At 45.7% G+C, this 21,341-nt stretch overlaps 1 protein-coding gene across 1 annotated transcript in view; it reads right to left on the reverse strand.

Annotated features, from left to right (window-relative positions):
* Nucleotides 1–17,282, reverse strand: part of NELF-B (negative elongation factor B) — an 80,134-nt gene extending 62,852 nt beyond the window's left edge. The window contains exons 1-4 of the mRNA XM_050191631.3: nt 16,864–17,282; nt 15,282–15,398; nt 11,865–12,203; nt 7,978–8,126 (exon numbers count right to left, since the gene is read on the reverse strand). Coding sequence (XP_050047588.1) covers nt 7,978–8,126; nt 11,865–12,203; nt 15,282–15,398; nt 16,864–17,172 — 914 coding nt within the window. The 5' untranslated portion in view covers nt 17,173–17,282. The remainder of the gene's footprint in view (nt 1–7,977; nt 8,127–11,864; nt 12,204–15,281; nt 15,399–16,863) is intronic.
* Nucleotides 17,283–21,341: the final 4,059 nt, after the last annotated feature.

Raw genomic sequence — 21,341 nt, forward strand, 5'->3', positions numbered from 1 at the left:
GCCTTGCGTGCTACCATTTCCTTCTGCTCTTTGCTCCCGGCACCGCCGCACCCGTCACTTGTCTCTTCAGCGCCGTTTAACTGTTTTTCTTTAAAAGTGCGGAATGGATATCTCGCCAAGCGTGCAGCAGCTTTTGCTTCCTCGCGAGTCGTGACTGGTGGCGCCTCCCAGCAGACAAACATGGTAAAGGAAATACGTCACGCAGAGTTCCGGTCCACTCCGCTGATTTTGGCGGAGCATCTTTTTCTGCTCCACGGAGTGACTCCCGCTCTGAATCCACTCCGACTCTCTCATTGGAACACCTTACCCTCGCCCTCACTCCGTCATTGGAACAAACTTGCTCTGAAACAAGCAGAAAAACTTGCTCCGACTCCGCCATTGGAATTCAACATTAGAGAAGCTAAACGGCGCGTTTTTCAGCTTGAAGCGGAGTGCAAGAGGGCGAAAAGTGCCTACAGGTGAGATGAATGCGGCATAGTGGCTGGCACTTTCTGAAAGTTTGTGCAACACTTTAACGGGCCCGTCCCAGTGAACTTCAAGCTTGTTCTTTCTTGAAGGTTTGAGGATCATTACCTGGTCTCCGGCGTTTAAGTATGAACCCCATGCAAGCGATCTTGCGCGCGACAGCGACAAGCGACGCGATGGAGATGGCTGTTGCGTTCACTCGTCGCCTACAGGTCGTACCCCATGCAAGCGACGACTTCGAGCGACGTCTCCCCAGTGTTGCCGGTATGAGGGCAGCACTATAGGCGCCGAAACTAGCGTGACGCGTGCTTTATTAACTTAAGTTGATTTGTTTTACTGTAAGAAGTAGCATAAAATACTTCTGAATGTCTTGCAGTAGGTTCTTATCCTTGCACATATAAAAATTCAATCGTTTGCTTGTTCCGTGCGACAATCAGAAGTACTTGTTATGTACATCCAGTTCCGGCTTCGCGCTATTGGCTAGTCGCTCATAGCACTTCCGGGCGACGAATTCTAGATTTGCAGAACTGAGCGATCGCGCGACAGGAACGAGCGATCTGTTCGCGCGACGGCCCGATTCGTTGCTCGAAGCCGTCGCTCGTCACGCACAAAATCGTGCTCATGGGGCTTAGCCTTAAACGTACGAAGCCTCGCATTCTTGTCGTAATAGAATTTGGCGTTCTTTTGAGCTACTCCCATGTTCTTTTCGACTAGTTCTTGGGTTGCGCTTAGCCGTTCCAGCAGATTTAGCATGTATTCAACCACTGTTGGACTCTCCCCTTTTTCCTCCCACATCTCTCTAACATTCTCAGTGGGAAACGGAGTGTCCTCCCGTACACTAGTTCTGCTGGCGAGAACCCTGTCGCTTCATGTGGAACCGTTCACAAAGCAAACAGTTGCCGGCAGACAGTTCTCCCAGTCCTCCTTGTGCTCGTAACAGAGCGCACGCAAAACTCGCTTAAGCACTGAACGCCACCTTTCCACACTGTTTGACTGAGGGTGATAGACGGAACTGTGTATTAACCTTACCCCGCACTTTTGCAAGAATATGGAAGTCAGTGCATTGCTGAATACTGACCCTTGATCCGCCTGAATTTCGGCTGGAAACCCAACTCGTGCAAACACTGTCAAAAGCGCGTCTACTACTTCGGTGGAGCTGAGCTCTTTCAGAGGGATTGCTTCTGGAAACTTTGTAGCCGGACACAGTATGGTAAACAAGTACCTATAACCCGATTTTGTTTTTGGCAGAGGCCCTACAGTGTCAATCACAAGTCGTCTGAAAGGTTCTGTTATTAAGGGCACTACCTTTAGTGGAGCTTTCCATGTCTCTCCTGGTTTACCCGAGCGCTGGCAGGCGTCGCATGATCTTACAAAGTTTTCTACGTCTTTGAAACAGCCAGGCCAGTAGTATTCCATAAGCAATCTTTCCTTTGATTTGTTTATGCCTAGGTGGCCGGACCACCCATTTCCATGACAGAGACTCAAAAGGTCCTCTCTGTACCTAGTAGGTACGACTAACTGATCTAAAATCCTGCCCTTTCGATCTCTGTAGTGCCGATACAACAATCCTCCTCTCTCATGTATCGTCACGTTACGCCTAGCAATGCCTTCTTTAGCTGTGTGATGTAATTTAGCTAAGCTGTTATCATTCTTTTGCTCCGCTGCCCGTGACTCTCTGTCCACACGTAAGAGCTTATCAAAGTTCTTTGAGGCCGGTGATAATAACGACCCTGTCTCGCTTGCGACTGTGTCAGCTTGCTCTTCCTGCAGGCTTGAACTTTTGACACTCTGGTGCTATGCTCTCATTGAGCTGGTCAGCTGGCAGGCTTTCCTCAACTGTTTTTTTGTCCCTCGGGCCTAGCTTGGATTCGGGTATTGAAGTTATCACCTTTTCTGTTTCTGCTGGAGCAGCTTGAGCATTTTCAGTCGAAAGCGACACGATCTTACAAGCTTGGCCTCAGGTCAATGCCTGTACTATGCCCTCTCCCAGTTTAAGCCCTTTTTCACGCAGTAACAGACTTGAACGATTCGAAAAAATGTAAGGGTACTGCAGTGACAAAAATTTGGAAACTGCAGCCTCGGTCACTAGCTCCCCGAATGGTCCACTGATTTTTCCTTTGGCCATGGGCAGACACACGCTGTGTTCTTCTACAACCTGTTTGATCCATGCTACTTCTCCAGTGAAGTCATCTACCGTCACATAAGACGGATGGACAATCTCCATCGTGGCGGCACTGTCTCTTAGCACCCGGCATGGTTTGCCATTAACTTGCAGGTCGTGAAGATATGGGCTTAAAAGTTCCATATTCTCGTCTTTTTCATCTACGTAGGAAAAAACTACACTAGGCTTTCCGCAGTTTACAGCTATATGTCCCAGTTTGTGGCATTTATAGCAGCGGATTGGTCTGAAAGGTTTGAATTTTCTTTTCCGCTCTTTTGGTACTGTTTCTCCGTTTGATTTCTCCTCGCTCTTTTCTGCGGGCTTTTCCTCCACGTCTACAGGCTCCGATCGTCTAGTCTGTGAAGCCCTTTTAAACGGAAATGGTTTCTGCGCTCTATTTCGACCGTCCCAATTTCCGTCCTCGGGGTTCAACTTTCTACGCGTTGCGTACTCTTCGGCTAATTCAGCCACCCTTTCCACAGTGTTTACATTCCCTCTGTCTTGCACCGACAGTTTCACAGCTTGGGGGATGCTTTTGTAATACTGCTCTAGACACATGCATTCAATGATCATGTCTCTGCTGTTGTATGTCGCCGCGCTTTTCAGCCACCCGACTAGGTTGGCCTTTAAGCCGTATGCAAACTCCGGATACCCCTCGCTATCTTTCTTGCCTGTGCTCCTAAACCTTTGCCGAAAAGCTTCGGCTGAAAGGCAGTATTTCTTCAGGAGACTAGCCTTAACTTTCGCATAATCATATGCATCTTCCGCACTGAGTCTGGCGATTACTTCCGCCGCCTCACACGGCAACATAGACAGCAATCACTGTGGCCAGGTACTCGGGCCGAAGTTCATCTTCTCGCAAGTCCTTTCAAAATTGCATAGGAACAAGCCTATGTCGGTCCCGACCTCAAATGGCTTTAATAGCCTGTCCATGCGGTATAATTCTGCCTCACTTGATCGTCCCAGAGCCCCTTCACTTCCTTGAGACAACTCCAAACGTTTGCTTTCAAGTTCAAGTTGCATTTTTCTTAACTCGCGTTCCTCTCTCTCTCTCTGTCCCGTTCTTCTCTTTTTTTCAGAAGTTCCAACCCCATTTCAATTTCTTCCTCACTGGCCTGTTCGGAAATTAGCTTCAGGAATTCCGATTTTAGCTTTTCCTTGCATACATCTAGGCCCAGTTCCTTGCCAACAATCAACAATTCGTCTCTCAGCAGTGTTTTTAACTCCATGATTGCTGCTTTACTGCCTTGGTCCTGCTCGCTAAATCTACCTAGGAAAACACAACCTAGCTAACACTCAACAATCTAGCTTCCCTACAGTTCTGAACAGAACAACCACAAAATGAAGCCTAGAGAGTCAAAGCAAGAACCAAGCACTCACCGCAGACACAGCACCACGTCGCAAAGTCCATCTCACTGCTGTCAGCCAGTTGTCAGGATTGGGGGCTCAATCCCATCGCTCGTAACCCGTTGTCAAGATTGGAATCCGGCATGAATTAGAAGGTAGCTGGCCCATGCCGTCGTCCAACTTATCCACGCTGAGGACGTTGATGAAGCGAAGGACTGCTTCTCATCGAGAACGAGGAATATGGGTTTATTTACAATATCTACATCAGTCTAGCATGACTGTTTGAGAAAGTACATCAGTCTAACAAGACTGCTTGAGAGAGAGTGTCCTGAGCAGCCGCACAATAGCGGTTTATAAACATTTGGTCCTCCTCCGATACCCAGGTGAAGGAAACGGCCGTCCAGGCACCGTAGGCGAGTTGACGAGGCACCGTAGGCGAGTTGACGAGGCACCACAGGGGAGACGACGAGGCACCACAGGGGAGATGACCAGGCACCGTAGGGGCATTTTATTCCCCGAGCTGACCCTCGCAGCGCGCCTGCCGGCTGCCCATTGTCTTGCGTCTTGGTCGGCGCGTGGGAAGGGGTCTCAGCAGACGTTCCCACGGGCTAAGTAACAATAGTTGGTCTGCTGAGCCCGTTTAGCCACAATGGCGACGAGGCTAGAGCGTAATGGTGGCGCTCCGAGACAAGGTTGCCGCTGCTGTCGCAACTGGCAGGCAAAACTTGCACGTTATCGGGCCGTTCTTAACAGCCCGTTCACGGAGAATATGCCACACTAACGAGGAATGTGCAATGCGAGTGTTTGCCGAGAAGAGGGAGCTGGTTGAAAAGCTGGCTCGCAGCTTCAGTAAGTTTGAAGCCACTGTCGTCGCTGCTAGGCCGCCGCGGCATCAAACGAAAATAACACTTTTGTCGCGCGAAGTAAGTAAATATTGCATGTTTTGTCCCCTTTCATCACACACTCTCTTCCGTTTTTGACAGGTAAGTGGGCGATCTCATGCTATTTCGGTTAAGCAGTACTACCGTTTAGTATGTACTTTTTCCGAGCTCCGGCCAACTACGGTTTAACTAGGTTTCACTGTACCACGAAAGCTAGCAAAACATGCTTCTTCGGAGCTTTGCAGTTACCTGGATTGGGATGTAGGTTGGCGTGGCACACCACTTGACACATGGAGGTATACCTCTGATTGTTGTCGCCCGAGTGATACCTTAATAGCATTCAAGGATAGACATACAATAATAACACGTTACATGTATACGTTACTTATCGACAACGTTCAGACTTGAGTTACTTCCTATTTCGATCGTGGGGAGAGCTGCAGGAGTGCCTCTAGGCCCATCGCCATAGGATATTGAGGCTATATCGAAGCTAAAAGGTTCATGACGAAAGGCTAAGAAGTTTTCCAATCTAAATAACTAGTTGACAACTCTCTGGAAAGCACGAAAACTTGCCACTCGTCGTCAACAGCACGTTTGCCATGCACCCTCTAGCGCAATCCCATATACCAGTATGGCGCCACACGATAGATGGTGCTGTGATCAGAAAATGGCGCCGCCCTCAATAAAACAGTCTATAGTGGCATCACCTGGGGCCGTATTCTGAAACGTTCGCCTTCTGTGATAGTTTTGCCGCCGCAATAGTCACGTTCAACAAGAGAAGTGACTGCTTACCCTTGATGTCAGCGTGCACTACCAACACATGCTCTTGAACGCTGCACATCACATGAGAGGGAGCACCGTGCGAGTGCAGAGCGGCTCCAGTGTGTTGTTTTTCGAGGGCAGTGGCCACAGTACGGGTTCTGCGCACTGCCTACGGATAGTTACGGCCGCCTTACGTAAAATAAATTGAAAAAGGAATTGTGAAATGCTTTATTTTATATGAAGCAACTAAATATCGCTGCGAAACAATGCGTGTAAGATGCCACCAAAAAGAATACTATAAACTACCAGCTGTCTTATCTCTGCTACACTCCACCACCAACTGAACGCCAAAAGACATGTTCGTTTATTCAACGTATGTCGAGAGCACCCATCGACACCATGACGTTAAAATTACGTAGGCTGGGACTACTAGATGGCGCTGTTTATTTTCCACCAATCAGCGCGCGCTGTTGACCGAGGCGTGGCCAAGGTGATAGCTTTGCGGAAGGCAAACATTTCAGAATACGGGCCCAGTTTCGTTCCTTTATGGGAACGCTACGCTATGGGCCACACTGCACGCCGATACAATACAGATCAAAATAGCGACGTCACTCGTGCAGCTTGTGTACTTCAGTTGGCTACTGGCGCGGCTAATAGCGGCTGCGATACTGACTTTTCTAGATGGCGCTAGCTATGCACCATATTTATCATTTTTAATTACAAACTGGCATGTTTTTTAAAATCCTTGAATCTAAGCCAACCCTAGAGTTTGGTATATGATTATTTGAATAAAACTATCGGCCTAGATACGAAGAAATACGGTATATAATCAGGTAGCCCCTCCCCCCAAAAAATATTTCAGTCTACGCTCGTTACAACAGACCCGCGTACAATAGACTTTTGGATATAACAGACCATATTTCAGCCTTAGTTTGTTCTACATATTTTATTAATGCAACAAAGTTCGCTTTTAATGGACTGTGCTACAACAGACTAACGGCTACAGCGGGCGAAATTAGTGGCAATTTTTTTTCTTCAGAATTGGCCATATAAAACATGCTTTTGCCATATTGACATGGGTTGACAAATGACTTGCGGGGGTCAGCCGACGATCGCGGCTCAATATCGCGCGTGCGATGGAGTAAGGAAGGCGGGGCGGAAATGCGCCGTCTTCTTTCACACGTGAGGCATGGGGGAGGTGAGAGAGAGGGGGGTTCTACGCCCGTAGCTGCTGCTTATGGTGCGGCCGCCGTATCTTGAAAGCAATCTGCGATGTGGACAGTGCACGCCCGCGTGGGTGCCATATCTTGAAAGCAATCTGTGATGTGAATAAAATGCGCGCCCGCTATATCTATCTATGTGGACAAAGTGTGCCCAGTGCCGGTAGCTTCATATGCGCTGTGCTTTCAACGTTTAGTTCGCATTGAAGCGAGACAGCATGAAGGCCAATTCGCTCACTGCTGTTGCCATGCTTATCTTGCTTAATTTGCTATTGCACTTGATGCTTCGCCTTTCAGGCAAAACTGGGACTTTTTTTGTTTTTACTTTGGACGGTCGTTACTAACTTGTTTAAAGTTGTTAGACATCGCGACGAAAGTTTCTTGTTTCGGATATTATGTACTTTGGATAAATTGGTTGTTTTTTTCCCGGATTATCAGGGACTGTTGTAACGAGAGTCAACTGTATCTTCTGAAATTTTGGAGTCTGCAACCAAAGTCACTGCTGCTTTGTCGGCCAAGATCTCTTCACAGCGGTCAGGTGGCACTCGGAAAGCACCCCAAAAACGTAGGGTCCACACACTTTGGTGCTTGGTGCAAATGAATCTTCTGCGTCCACTCGGCCGCCGCAACTTTCCAACACAATCTCCATTGTCACCCAGAGTTGGACGACACCGAGTGCTATGTTCACCTCAGCAAACTGCCCTCTACAGTACAAACAATGCAGCACCAAAACCCCTCCAATGTCATATTTAACACTTCACTTTTGATCGAATGGGAGCGGGGCAACAACTTCAATGATAATAACTTTGTTCACAGCCACCACATTTGCTGTTTTGCAACATCGCGCATGCGCATCATGTCCAAAAAATTTAGCAAGATTCAGCTTGGCGCCTGAAACTTCAGTCAACGTAACGCATTGCTTCTATGGAGCAGGTGGTGGTGCTGCAGCTTAATTTCGAGTGTGACTGGGCACAAAGTGTCCAAAAGGTGTCAGAAATTTTGGCCACTTTTACGTATTCATTCCACACAACAGCTACAAGTTGGTTCTATGAAATAGTTAGCAAGGATATAATAATTATCAGTTTATTGACTACCCTGCACTGATAAAATAAAATAAAAAATGCATATAGTGAGCACACACCCCAACACTTGTTCTTGGCCTCTCTTGATGCTGTCAAGAAAGCCTTGAAGCTCCCGAGATCGCTTGGTGTCCACGTTTTTCTCCCGGATGCAGGCATCAAGGCACCAGGAGAACTTGTGGCAAGGGTCAACAGCTGTGATGTCCTGGATCTGCATTTAACCATAATGCCATCATCATCGCTTGATGTAAAGTAGTTTAGCTATAGCTTACTACTTAGTTTTTATTGGCAAATGGCCTTATTCTCCAAATTAAGAAGGCATGTGTTCCCTTATCATGTGCAGTGAAATCACTGGATCCTACATTGGAAGCAAGTGAAATTCCTCTTGAAATCGTCATAAAGATTGAAACTGCACTACATGCGATAATGGAATAACGAAGTAATGGATATAACTAAGTAATTCTCACTACTCTATACCTATAACTTTCGTTATAATGAGGCATTACTGCATTTACTTGATTCTAATGTGTCTAAGGTTGTGATAGGTAGGTTCCATCTAAACCACACAAAGTGGCTTCAGTTCCCTCATGTAATGCAAGCCCATGGCACACAATATGAACGTGATGAAAAATGTAAAAGCAGCTGTGAGCAGCTTGTTGAGCTCCTGTGAAAGAAAGGATGTCAGAAAACATTGTGCGAGCATTATACCTGTGGGAAATGTCTTAACCGTGTAGAATTCCATCAAATCGCTGCACATGCAACTGTTTTGCATGGCCTCCAAAAAACCCATGCACTGCTATCTACACACAGCTGCACATCAGGTTTGGATGGCCAGAAAATAGAGAATGTGAGTGAATTTATCCTAAAGTGTGCCTCGTGATTAGTGTGCACGATACAACGAAATCTCGTTACTAGAACAAACTTTGTATTACCAATTTTTTTCAGATTATCAATGGTTTGAAAAATCCCCAGCCAAAAGCCGATTCTTTAAAGTAAAAACATTTCTGTGCTACGAATCTTAAAACTAGAAATATTTCGAAATAACGAGCCAAATTTAGTTCTTTTTCTCTCTTAGTAGCACCTCCAAGTAACGAATTCGTAACTTGAAATATAATGCATGCTAGTGATTTACAATGCTGTGAAAGATTACGCGTGCCACAAGCACATCTTAATGGAAGATTGAGATTCGAAATGGACCAGCCAATCACCATAGAGAAGGAAATTTAACAAGAGGGGACATTCGACGAAAACTGGCAACAGGATACACGTCACACTCATTGTTAGCCCCATCCGTTAGCTGACGGGAACATCGGGAAAAAAAAGAATGTGAATAAAGAAATTACAGACACTTACACTTACAACACTACTGCACCCACTTCCGTAATGTCACCTAGACCCTGCGGTACGCTTTAATTAATGCAGCTCTGCTTTTGCACATCCTGTGTATGTTGTCTACTTGACATATATTTGCATGGTGTTTATTTTTCAGAAATAGCAGCAACATACTGTACCGCACCTTGAACTTAAATTTATTCTGTTTCCCTGCAACCGCTGCTGTGTCTACAGTAGTAGCGTTTCTTGCCTACTCACGTCACCTTTTCCCTAGTCCCCACCCCCTTGCATTAGAACTGCGAGTGATGAGTGACAAGTCAGTAGAACGACTATGTCAGTTCTACCCATTCTCTGCTTCCTCTCTACCATGCTGTCTAGCTTCCCTCTGGACTTGCACATTAGTTGAAAGGTAAGTGCTGCAATTTCTGCAATGCTTTTGCGGGAGGGGTCACAGACAATCACAGCTTTCAAGAGGCTAGCTAGTGTGGCAACGCCCAGGGAGTTTCAGAGGGCATTGTGCACATTCGACGCAGTGCAAAGGTTCAAACAAGTTTCTCGCATCTCCTTTCCTTTCTGCCAAGTTTTCTATGTATATACATGCTCTGAACCACCCCAACACGGCATGCAAGACAGCCACAGCAGCAGCAGCAGCAGTGGGAAAGTTGAAGGAAGAGGCAAAGAAAGCTTTGCTTTAAAAACACTGCAATTGGGTCTATGTGAAAGAAACAAAGCTGACAGCCTCCTGTGGATTTTGATGACCTGTCGACATCTTGCCGTGCTGATACGAGGCATGGGAACAACAGTTACATACATGTGCTCTGCACCGCCATGAATACGCAACCGCGCAATTGGTGTTATCGCGCTGGATCGGCATGTTGGCTTGGCAACTGGGGTCTAATCAAGCCCCAAGCCACTGACCAAAACGTGCACACCGCCGACAGCCTTTTCGAACATGGAGGGGACCACATGTGAATCTGTACTCTGCTACTACAGCCATCAGTCTAGCCTGTGCGTCTGACCTCATGCTTGATCGCTGGTAAGGTCTATGAGTGTGAACGTAATGGCAGTCAGCTTCCCTCACTGGTTTTTCACCGGCCACTCCACTGGCCGCACTGCTTAGGTCACTTCCTCGGGAGTCAACCCATGTTGCAGTTTTGTGCTATTCATGTGGCAGCACCTTTGTTCATGGTCACCATACTTGTGTTATTGCATGCAAAGTTCATGCCTGAAACACGGTACAGCATCCACAATTTCAGTTATTGGCGTTGTACATTGGTGCTAGGGGCAGACAGCGGTGCCACAGGAATCGTACAAATCAGAAAAATCAGGCAGCTGAAAAATCAGCTGGCAGCTGCATTCGACATTTTTGCAACCAGAATATGCATTTTGAGGCATGTGAAAACAAGCATTTGATTTGCTATAAGTGACGGCATGTTGGATCCCACATTTACAATTTCATTATAGCAGGAGAATATTTCATTGAAATAAAGCACAGTTAACCAAACTTTGTGTTTACTTCGTTACACAATTAAGCCTCAATATAACAACATTATCGATATAATGAACCTTTTACCTTGTTATAACTTCTTGTCCATAGAACACCACCTATCTGAACCTCTACATAATGAAATAGCAGTACCACTGCGAAGGAATATCGTGCCAATAAATGGAAACTACTGCGGATGCAGATGGTCAAATGGTTGAATTACATGTGGCTGCTTGTGAGCGCACCTTTCAAATTGCACGCCGCCTGACAGAGAGCAGCCACGGAAGCACAGCAGCATAACAGCAAGATCCTCTTCGCTACCATGTTTCTTAAAAAGTCCAAGTGCGATAAGATTTTATTGCGCCCAACAGACGAGTCGCGAGGGAAAAGGCGTGAAGGCGAACTAAGAAGCATGGTGGCCGGATGCGCACTGTCTTCTCGCTCGAGAAGGGAGGGGGCAGCGCATGCAGCGCTAGAGGGGGGGTGCAGGTGAGTGCCTGGCTGTGGCTGCGCATGGCTGTCAGCATACTCGGCCCACATGCCCTATCTACATGTGCACTGTCTTCCCGTGTGTTTAGTGCTAGAGGTCACATTAGTACGAGTTTTGGAGACATGTTGACAAAAGAGGCAGAGGAAGCACTCGCGCACCCCCCCCCCCCCCCCCCCCCCGCCTGCGCTTTTCATGATAGCATCGCCCCGCTATGGGCGGTGACACTATCGGCTGCAGCAAAGCAGACATGAAGGTTTTGCAGGCTTCACTTCGTACCGCTGATGTGAAGATATTGTTGACAAAGTACGTACTGGGAAGTATCGTTGGTCACATATTCTCAAATTCAACAAAACGCATCTTGTTCACATTGAAATTTGTTTTTTCTGATAGCCTAATACAAAAAGTATTACGGCCCTTTCCACATAAGAATCCATTGGCGACTGTACTTAATTGCCTAAAAGGTCGAATTTCAATACAGTGAAATTTCGTCATAACAAAGTAATGTGCCGATTTTACCGACTTTGTTATATTGAAGTTCGACTATATTACCATAAGTTGAGTAAGTCCAAAGGCATTATTATTTCGCAGTACATGCATCCAGAAAAAAAAAGAAAAAAGAAAGAGAGAAAAAGAATGCGCACCTCCAAGTCATGCAGGGCCATGAGGAGCTCCACACGCAAAGTGCAGTAGTGGACGTTGCGTGTTCGAAGGAAGAGTGTGCGCACAAATTGGAGCACCATGTCATAGAGGACCACGTTGCGGCCGACCATTACGAGCAGGCGCTGCAAAACGGCCCCCTGCCTACGCTGCTTGGGTGATGGTCCAAAGAAAGATGATGCCTCGGCTGAGGCACCACCAGCTGTTGGTGGTGGTGACAGGCTCCACAGTGCTTCTTCCTTTTCCCGGATGTACTGTGAAAGCAGTGGCAGCACCTCATCGCCAAAGAGGCTCTGGTGCTCTTGCCAAATCTGACGCTTCACCTGCAACAAACGAATATGTGAATGACTTAGACCTGCAAATCGTACTGCAAGTGGGCACACGACTAAGGGCCACATTCTAGTTTCCTGGCTCTTGAAAACAGAGCTTTGTGCAGCACAAATACGCAAAACAAGTAGGAACGCAAACGGCACATATGGGCCCTGACTTCCAACTGTTTACTTTGGAATCATTGAACAAGCTTTTATGCTTGCAGACACGTTATCAAACAACTAATTCAAATCTAGAGATGGCAATCCAGAAACTACAATTCTCTATCACATATACTTGCTAGGGATGCATGCCCTCCCAGCATAAATATATGTAATAAAAGAATTGCACTCTCTGGATGGCCATCTCTAGATGTGAATTTGTTTGATCACATGTCTGCATGTATAAAAGTTAATTTGATGATTCCAAAGTACACAGATGGAAGTCAGGGACTCTGTGCACTGCTGAATGAATTCTGGGGTTTTACATGCCAAAACCATGATCCATGATGATGATGAGGCCATGAACCATGAAACCATGATGAGGCGAGCCGTAGTGGGGGACTCCAGATTAATTCTGACTACCAGGGGATCTTTAACGTGCCCCCAAAGCACGGGACATGGCTTTTTTGCATTTCACCCTCATTGCATACGCTTCAAACATTACTGTACATTCTAATAACAGGCACAGCAGAAAAGCTAAACATTGTTTTTGGGTTCAAAAAGAGACATACAAAGGAAGGACACATACAAGGACAAAGCACCAATTACCAATTGATTTAACAATTCAAATGATAGAACATAAGGTGAAATTTTTATGCAAATGCAACACAAGACGCAGATGTGATAGTGATAGTTTATCTATAAAGCTACAAATTGGCTTCAAACAAATATAATATAACAAAATATAATCAAAGTGCCACCTACACAAGCTGGACCTTTTTTTCTCTGACAAGATATGCCTCCCCAGGCTCACATGCTGTTTTAGTGCCACCCTTGCACAGAATATTAACACATGAAAAGCATGGCTCACAAGAGTGGCAATAAAACAGCACATGAGCTCATGGAGGCATATTTCATCTGAAAAAACACCAGATGAACCCATCTACAATGATTGTTACCAATTGATTCAACGATTCAAATGATAGAACATAAGGTGAAATTTTTATGCAAATGCAATGCAAGTCGCAGATGTGATAGTGATAGTTTATCTATAAAGCTACAAATTGGCTTCAAACAAGTGCATTCCTGTGGAATATAATATAATCAGTGTCACCTACACAAGCTGGATCTTTTTTTCTCTGACAAGATATGCCTCCCCAGGCTCACTTGCTGTTTTATTGCCACCCTTGCACCGAATATTAACACGTGAAAAGCATAGCTCACAAGAATGGCAATAAAACAGCACATGAGCTCATGGAGGCATATTTCATCTGAAAAAACACCAGATGAACCCATCTACAATGATAGTCTAACTTACACAAGAACATTCGCACTGATAACATACTTTATTTAGCTGCCATTACAGGTGAATGAGCGGAGCGTGACATTGCGTCTGTCTGGCTTCGTCTCTTTTGCAGCAAAATGCACTGCACATCTCTAGAGACCTCCTAACCCTCCACATCGCACATGCCATTACAGTCGATTGAGTGGACCATCACAATGCATCCGTTTCGCTTCGTCATTCTTTCTGGCGCTTGGGTGCTTTCTGTGCAGCCAATGCCCTGCACATTTCTGGAGGCCTTCTAACTCCTCACATGAAGACTATGCACAAGCTGTACTTGCGTGTCGATATTGTGACAGCACAACAGTAGTGCTGCTGCACGAAACAATGTTTAGCAGACCCTACCAATTTGCCGAAGAAGTTGTTTTGTGTAGAAAAGCCTGTCTGCTGTCCTTGGCTCAGCTACAGTTACACTACACAGAAATACTAAGTTTATATTGACAGCTTACTCTTTCCAGACATTCGTTCAGTGGAAGAGCATTCGGTAATCTTTTGCAGACAAAATGCATGCCGAGCTCTGCATTCAGAATTTTGCATCTAAGCTGCGTAGCTGATGATGCTGTTGTGCCACCAGGAACTTTAGAGTATTTTTGCGCACCTGGATGCTCGCTGTGCAGGTAAATACCAGAGAATCTGCGAGGTTAGATTTTTGTCAGTGCAATGCAACTTTTGCAAATGAACATTTACCTAGCTGAAGGCATATACTGCTCATATCTATGACATCATGGTGGTGTTGCAACCTGCCCTTATTTATGAAATGATGTCCAAAAAAAAAATACATGCACTTATTTGCTTAACTAAACACCCCCAAGTGATAAACATGTAGAAATTGCATCAAATAATGCCACAATGGCAATGAAACATGGAGCCTGAGATTGTGTCATGTGCTGTTTACTACAGACCTCATACCACAATTCGAACTTTTCAGCAACAGCTGTTAAAAGCACTTCCAGCAAATATGCCTATCCTATCCTGTCCAACTCTGTCACATGTGCTACTGTTATGCAGCAATGTCAGCTGTTAATATCTCATTCTGACTGCTGGAGCAACAACCTGCAGAGAATTTTTAACCGAACGTCACAGGCAGGAAAGATCTACTGAGGTTAAATTTAGCAGCAACCGAGTAGACTTTGTATACATAGTGGTGAGGCACAGAAGGGCATGTGGCAAACTCCTAAAGCCCATAATTACCAAAGTTGTAACAAACTTTGGTAGAGTGGGCAGGCACCAAAAAAGGTGGTGAAAAGCCATTTCACAGTGAGTAATAGTCTTCATCAACACATCTGCAAACTCTTTCATTTACTTGCTGTTCATGCCTCATAAATGTTTTGACGTATGGTACATGTGCTCATAAATTTCTTCCAAATGTATAATTGACAAAGGACAAATACTTCTAGGCATAAGCCTCAAAGCTTGCAACTGAAGGATGTATTCTATACTAGAGTGTGGAGCTTATGCAGCACACCTCTGAATTCCAGTTTGCTTAGTTATACTGCCAAGTATATTAGCCCCCCCCCCCCCCTCTCCCGTTTGCCCATTCTGAACTTTTCTGGATGCATGCACATGAGTTAAACATACACAATGCATACCTGAACATCACATTCTTTGTAAAGGGTTTTGTCGCTGACCAATTGCTTCAGGTATTTCTCTTCCACGTGCTCCATATTTTTCAGTATGCACATAACCACTGGACGAAGCGCTGGGACCTGCCAGCACAAGAGATTCAGTTATAAAGAAAAAGAAACAGTGTTTTCAGAGGTCAAAAACTCACAAGAGACATACTGGCGTTCCTTTGTCATGCATAAGTGTTAGCAAATGCCAATGAGCCTGAACTAATGAACATGAATTTAACATTACGCCGCAACTAAGCACAACATATTCATTTTTTAATCACATTTTAAGACATAAGTTCTAGCATTTACAACTTCTTCCCCCTTGCAGGTTACAGCACAAGTGATTTACCATCTGCATGAATGCAAAGCATTACACTTTCTCTGTATATCTTACTGTCCACACCGGTGTAATATGGCAATTATAAGTTTGCATGGTTTTCGTAATGCAAACAAGGCAACAACAAAAATGAGCAAAACAAAAACTTTTGACGTCTGCTTTATACAGTCAGCTATGTTACAGGTTCACAAGATGCAGAGCTATACTTTGCAAGTATTGCAAAATTTGAGTGTAACATCAGGCAAAAAAGGACAAAATGCACTATGGAAACCTTGGAAACTACGCTGTGTATGCAGGCTAAATTTTCAACAGTTGTCGCACTATGTGCACTGGCACTTTTGGAGGCAGGCTCAACTGTATGGAAAGGCCGAACATACAAGGGAGTTTAAGCCCCAGTTCACAAGACACATGAGACAGATTTCTAGCGGCTGTATAGTAATATGGGTCAATGCTGCACACAACTTAAAGTCCACCAGAAATGTTGCCATGAACATTCAGATGTACGGGATCTTACAGCCCATTATTTTACATGTGTGGGATTTTTTTGGTGCAAGGGCCAGGTATGGTCAGAGTGCCAGGTCATTGAAGGATTTATGGCATTATGCTCACATTAGGTGTCAATCCAACCCTCTGTTACTTACACTGATGTAGAGATAACAGCAGTTACCATTATTACAAGTGATGCATGGCGTATACAAGGGAGAAAAATAAAAAGTAAACAACAGAGCACTATTTTCCTCTTGAAGTATTAAAAGCTTGCAGTGTTTTCTATACGTCAACTTAAACGCGTCATTGACAGTCAGTCCGGTCTTCAAACTGTGGCACATGTTAGAATAGCTTTTGCTAAAATTAGGACAATATTAGGCTCACTAGAAATTTTCTTGATTGCATTAAGTATGGACTACTCGTTCATTTAGTAATCCACGAGAAAGCAACAAGCAGCACAGAACTGGATGATATGACAGCAGGCTTAACGAAGCGTCACTTGATGCTGCCGCCACAATGCGAACACAAAACTCAAACCTTTGCATTTGCATATGCGGGACGCCGCAGCAACTTACGAGCGCGGTACACCGTTCTGTGTTCACAAACTTACAACCCATTTAAAGCAAGTGTTTTCACTCCCTCAGAAGTTGCTCTATGTATGCAAGTAAAATCTCTACGCACTCATTTGCGCCCACGTGCTTACTCACGCGTTTACAAAGCAAACTAGACTCGTACCTTGATTACTGGAAAACTTTTCTGCAACATCTCTTTGAGCTTTTTCTCTTTCTCGCGTCCTTCTTGCTTGCCAAGGTTTTCAATTTGCTGTAGAAGGCGCTCCTTTAGCTCTTCCAACACAGACGTATGGAACTCAAGCCTGCACACACCATGCAAATCAAGCAGCGGCAACATAGGACGTAAAGACGGCAACAGAATTCCATTTTCTTCTTGAAACTCTTCAATTGCGCGCAGTGGGTCTGAACAATTGGTCAAAGCCTCGCGAAGAAACTCCCGACCTGGAATGCCCACCTCTTCGAGACCTGCCATTAGAAATAAATTCAACCTTTTGTATCTAATCAAACAAGAAAAACAGTCATGAAAGTTAAGTTTTTCCTTCTCAGCCCTGTCGCCCCAACCCTCTTCGTGCTTGCTGTCTAGAAGGTTTGCTTCGGCTGCTGCGTTGGTAGCAGGTTGAAGCGGCGCTTGATCAGGATCCTGTACTTGGAGTACTTGTCGTCAGGCGTAAAACGTGACGGATGCGCCGAGATTGTCGGCTTTCCGTCTGGGGAGACGTGCTTCAGTGTGTACACTCGATTGCCGCTTTCATCCAGGTAGTACATTAACATCATTTTTTAGGCTGGTAAAGGGGATGCGCTGCGAGAAGGCCGCACACAAATATTTCCACCACGAAAGAACGCCTGGAACGCTACCACAGACGCCACCGAACACGAGGATAACATCCGGGACCTTCGAGATTGAGATACTCAATGTTGCTAGCCTGATCGTCTCATTTCTCTAAAAATAAACTTGTCATGAAGCAAATGTACCACAACAATACTTAAAATCATAATTAAAAATTAAATACAATTTAGATCGTTATTTTTAACAAACTATTAAATATAGATTTTGTACTGACATTGCATTTTGTGGTCGGCCGCCAATGCTGCGACCCGGTCGACGGAGTGGAAGTGGGGGGGGGGGGGGGGGGGCGGGAGGGGTGCTGCCGCTAATGTTTAAATATTTCGCTCCGTAAAGGGCGCCGAAGGGCACGAATACAGCCAATGTTCTCAATGTGCCCGATCTGAAGCAGCCCGGAGTTGTGATCGTTATGCAAGAACCTCAATGCATGCGCGCGCGCACACACACACACACATGCACACACACACATGCGCGCGCGCGCTTTGACAGGAGACCTCTAAGAGAGGAACTTATTTTAAAATGCCGCCATCACAAGCCATCGCAGCGGAGGGCGACGAGGGCACTGTTGCAGTTTTTAAAGGCAACAGAATTGGACAAGCGGCTGTAGCCTGAACAGATGTTTAGAGTGCTGCAAGTGCTACTGTGCTGTGCGGTGACAGTATGCGGCGACAGTGACCGACTGTGATTGTATGTCTATGTTCCTTTCTTTCTTTATCTCTGTTTTCTTATCACTTTACCTCCCCTCCCCTCTTTCCCCAGCGCAGGGTAGCAAACCGGATCTTCCCCTCTGGTTATCCTCCCTTACTTTCCCCTTTCCTCTGTCTCTCTCTTTCCGCGACAACCATAACTGCCAATCCCGGATTCCCTGTGTTGCAGCATTATTTTCCCTCTTGCCAGGAATGATTCCAGGCTGCAGCGACAGATGGTGCCGCAGTAGACCGGCGTGCTCCAGCACTCCTGGCCGTCAACGCAAAAAGAGACACGTTTTCGCCGGCAGACGACACACTACCCTATTCCAGTACACCATACCGAAAATGGGCCCGATCGTCCCAACTACTACAATACGGTCGGTTGAGTACGGACGGCGCAAGCATTGCAATGAGGCGCGCGACCACGGTTGTAAGAGAAAAAGGAAAATGACAAAAAACGGAGATGTACAAAAGCAAAGTTCACTTACAATTCCCTTGGAGCAGGAAGTTTTGCAAAACAAGACAAACGGAAGTTACATTAACGAGACTACGTTGTCGAGTCCTATCTCTAAATTTTTACATGCACCGATCTGGTCTGGCAATATCCCCATTGTGCCATTTTTGTAATGCATTAGAGACGATTGAGCACTACTTACTGGAATGCCGGCGTTTCTCCTCCATGAGGAGAATGACATTAGAAATTACAGTGCGACAGCTTGTCCTGCCATTGAACACTCCGGTACTACTGTCTTTCGGAGCGTCTGTGCTTGGGCACTCACACAGGAATGTGTGCTTCGCCTTAGAAAAAAAATTATTATTGAATCAAACCGATTTCATTGATGACCGTATTATTCTTTTCATTCCTCCTCTATCGCCTCATTGATATATTATAGATAATTATTTTTTTTCCTCTTCGTAGCATGACAGTCTACTGAACCGTTTCGATTTTCCCTCGCCTAAATTCATGCCCGTTATCAGCATGGCAGAGCATTCTCGGCAGGAAAGTAGCGAGCGCAGCGTTTTAAGGAAGGAAACGCAAGCAAGACAGATGACGATTATTGTTGTGTGGCAAATATACACCTCAAAAGGTGTACATTTGTTTAAGACTGTATGTTGCCGCACATCGATACACTCTAAGAAGAGTTTACACCCTTTGGAGTGCCCCTTCTACCACACAACGATAATCGTCATCTGCCTTGATGCGTTTCCTTTCTTTAACGCTGCGAGCCCGGTACTTTCCAGTAACGAACGGCATGCGCGTTATCAGCATGATAGCATTCCCGACAGGAAAGTACACTCTAAGAACAGTTACACCCTTTGGAGTGCCTCTTCTGCCACACAACAATAATCGTAATCTGCCTTGATGCGTTTCCTTTCTTTAACGCTGCTAGCCCGGTACTTCTCAGTAACGAACGGCATGCGCGTTATCAGCATCACATAGCATTGCCGACAGGAAATTAGCGGGCGCGGCGTTTTCAAGAAAGGAAACGCAAACAAGGCAGATGACGAGTATCGTTGTGTGGCAGATATATACACCCTCTAAAAACGGTTGCACCCTTTGGGGTGTATATTTGCCACGGAACAATAATCGTCATCTGTCTTGCTTGCGTTTCCTTTCCTGTCGGGAATGCTATGTCATGCTGATACCGCGCATGTCGTTCGTTACTGGGAAGTACGGGCTCGCAGCGTTAAAGAAAGGAAATGCGGGCAAGACAGATGACGATTATCGTTGTGTGGCAAATATATACCCCAAAGGATGTAAACTCTTTTTAGAGTGTACACTCTAAAAACAGTTGCAATTTTTTGGGTGTATATTTGCCACACAACGATAATCGTCATCTGCCTTGCTTGCGTTTCCTTTCTCGAAAACGCCGCGCCCGCTACTTTCCTGTCGGCAATGCCATGCCATGCTGGTAACGCGCATGCCATTTGTTACTGGGAAGTACCGGGCTCGCAGCGTTAAAGAAAGGAAATGCGGCCAAGAGAGATGACGTTTATCGTTGTGTGGCAAGATACGACTCAAAGGGTGTAAACTTTTCTTACACTCTAAAAAAGTTTGCACCCTTTGGGGTGTATATCTGCCACACAACGGTAATCGTCATCTGCCTTGATGCGTTTCCTTTCTTGAAAACGCCGCGCCCGCTACTTTCCTGTCGGGAATGCTACGTCATGCTGATAACGCGCATGCCGTTCGTTACTGGAAAGTACCGGGCTTGCAGCGTTAAAGAAAGGAAACGCATCAAGGCAGATGACGATTATCGTTGTGTGGCGGATATACACCCCAAAGGGTGCAAACTTTTTTAGAGTGTAGAGTGTAAAAAACAGTTGCACCCTTTGAGGTATATATTTGCCACACAACGATAATCGTCATGTACCTTGCCCGCATTTCCTTTCTTTAAAGCTGCGAGCCCGGTACTTCCAAGTCCCGAACGGCATGCGAGTTAGCATGACAGAGCATTTCCGACAGGAAAGTAGCGGGCGCGGCGTTTTCAAGAAAGCAAACGCAAGCAAGGCAGGTGAAGATTACACTCTTAAAACGCTTGCACCCTTTGGGGTGAATATTTGTCCCACAACGATAATCGTCATCTGCCTTGCTTGCGTTTCCTTTCTTGAAAACTCGGCGCTCGCTACTTTCCTGTCGAAAATGCTGCGTCACACTGATAACGCGCATGCCGTTCGTAACTGGGAAGTACCGGGCTCGCAGCGTTAAAGAAAGGAAACGCGGGCAAGACAGATGACGATTATCTTTGTGGGACAAAATAAGCTCCAAAGGGTGTAAATTTTTCTAATAGTGTGCGTATTGTTGTGGCAGATATACACCCCAAAGGGTGTACCTTTCGTTTGAGAGTGTAGTTGTATGGCAAATATACAACCCAAAGGGCGTAAACTTTTTTTAGAGTGCAAGGGCTTGGTGGCACAACCCACCGCCCCGTTTCAGAAGGGACCGAGCAAGTGCTGGTGGTCGAGTTGGTTATGCAAGATTGCAACGAAGGCGCCAAATAAAACAACGGACGAAGGAAGGAGACACGAGACAACAAGAGGGGACGCTCATAACATATCCATCCACCCATCTACCCATCCATCCATCCATCCATCCATCCATCCGTC

The sequence above is a fragment of the Dermacentor andersoni genome, chromosome 1 (assembly GCF_023375885.2).
Source record: "Dermacentor andersoni chromosome 1, qqDerAnde1_hic_scaffold, whole genome shotgun sequence".
Taxonomy (NCBI): domain Eukaryota; kingdom Metazoa; phylum Arthropoda; class Arachnida; order Ixodida; family Ixodidae; genus Dermacentor; species Dermacentor andersoni.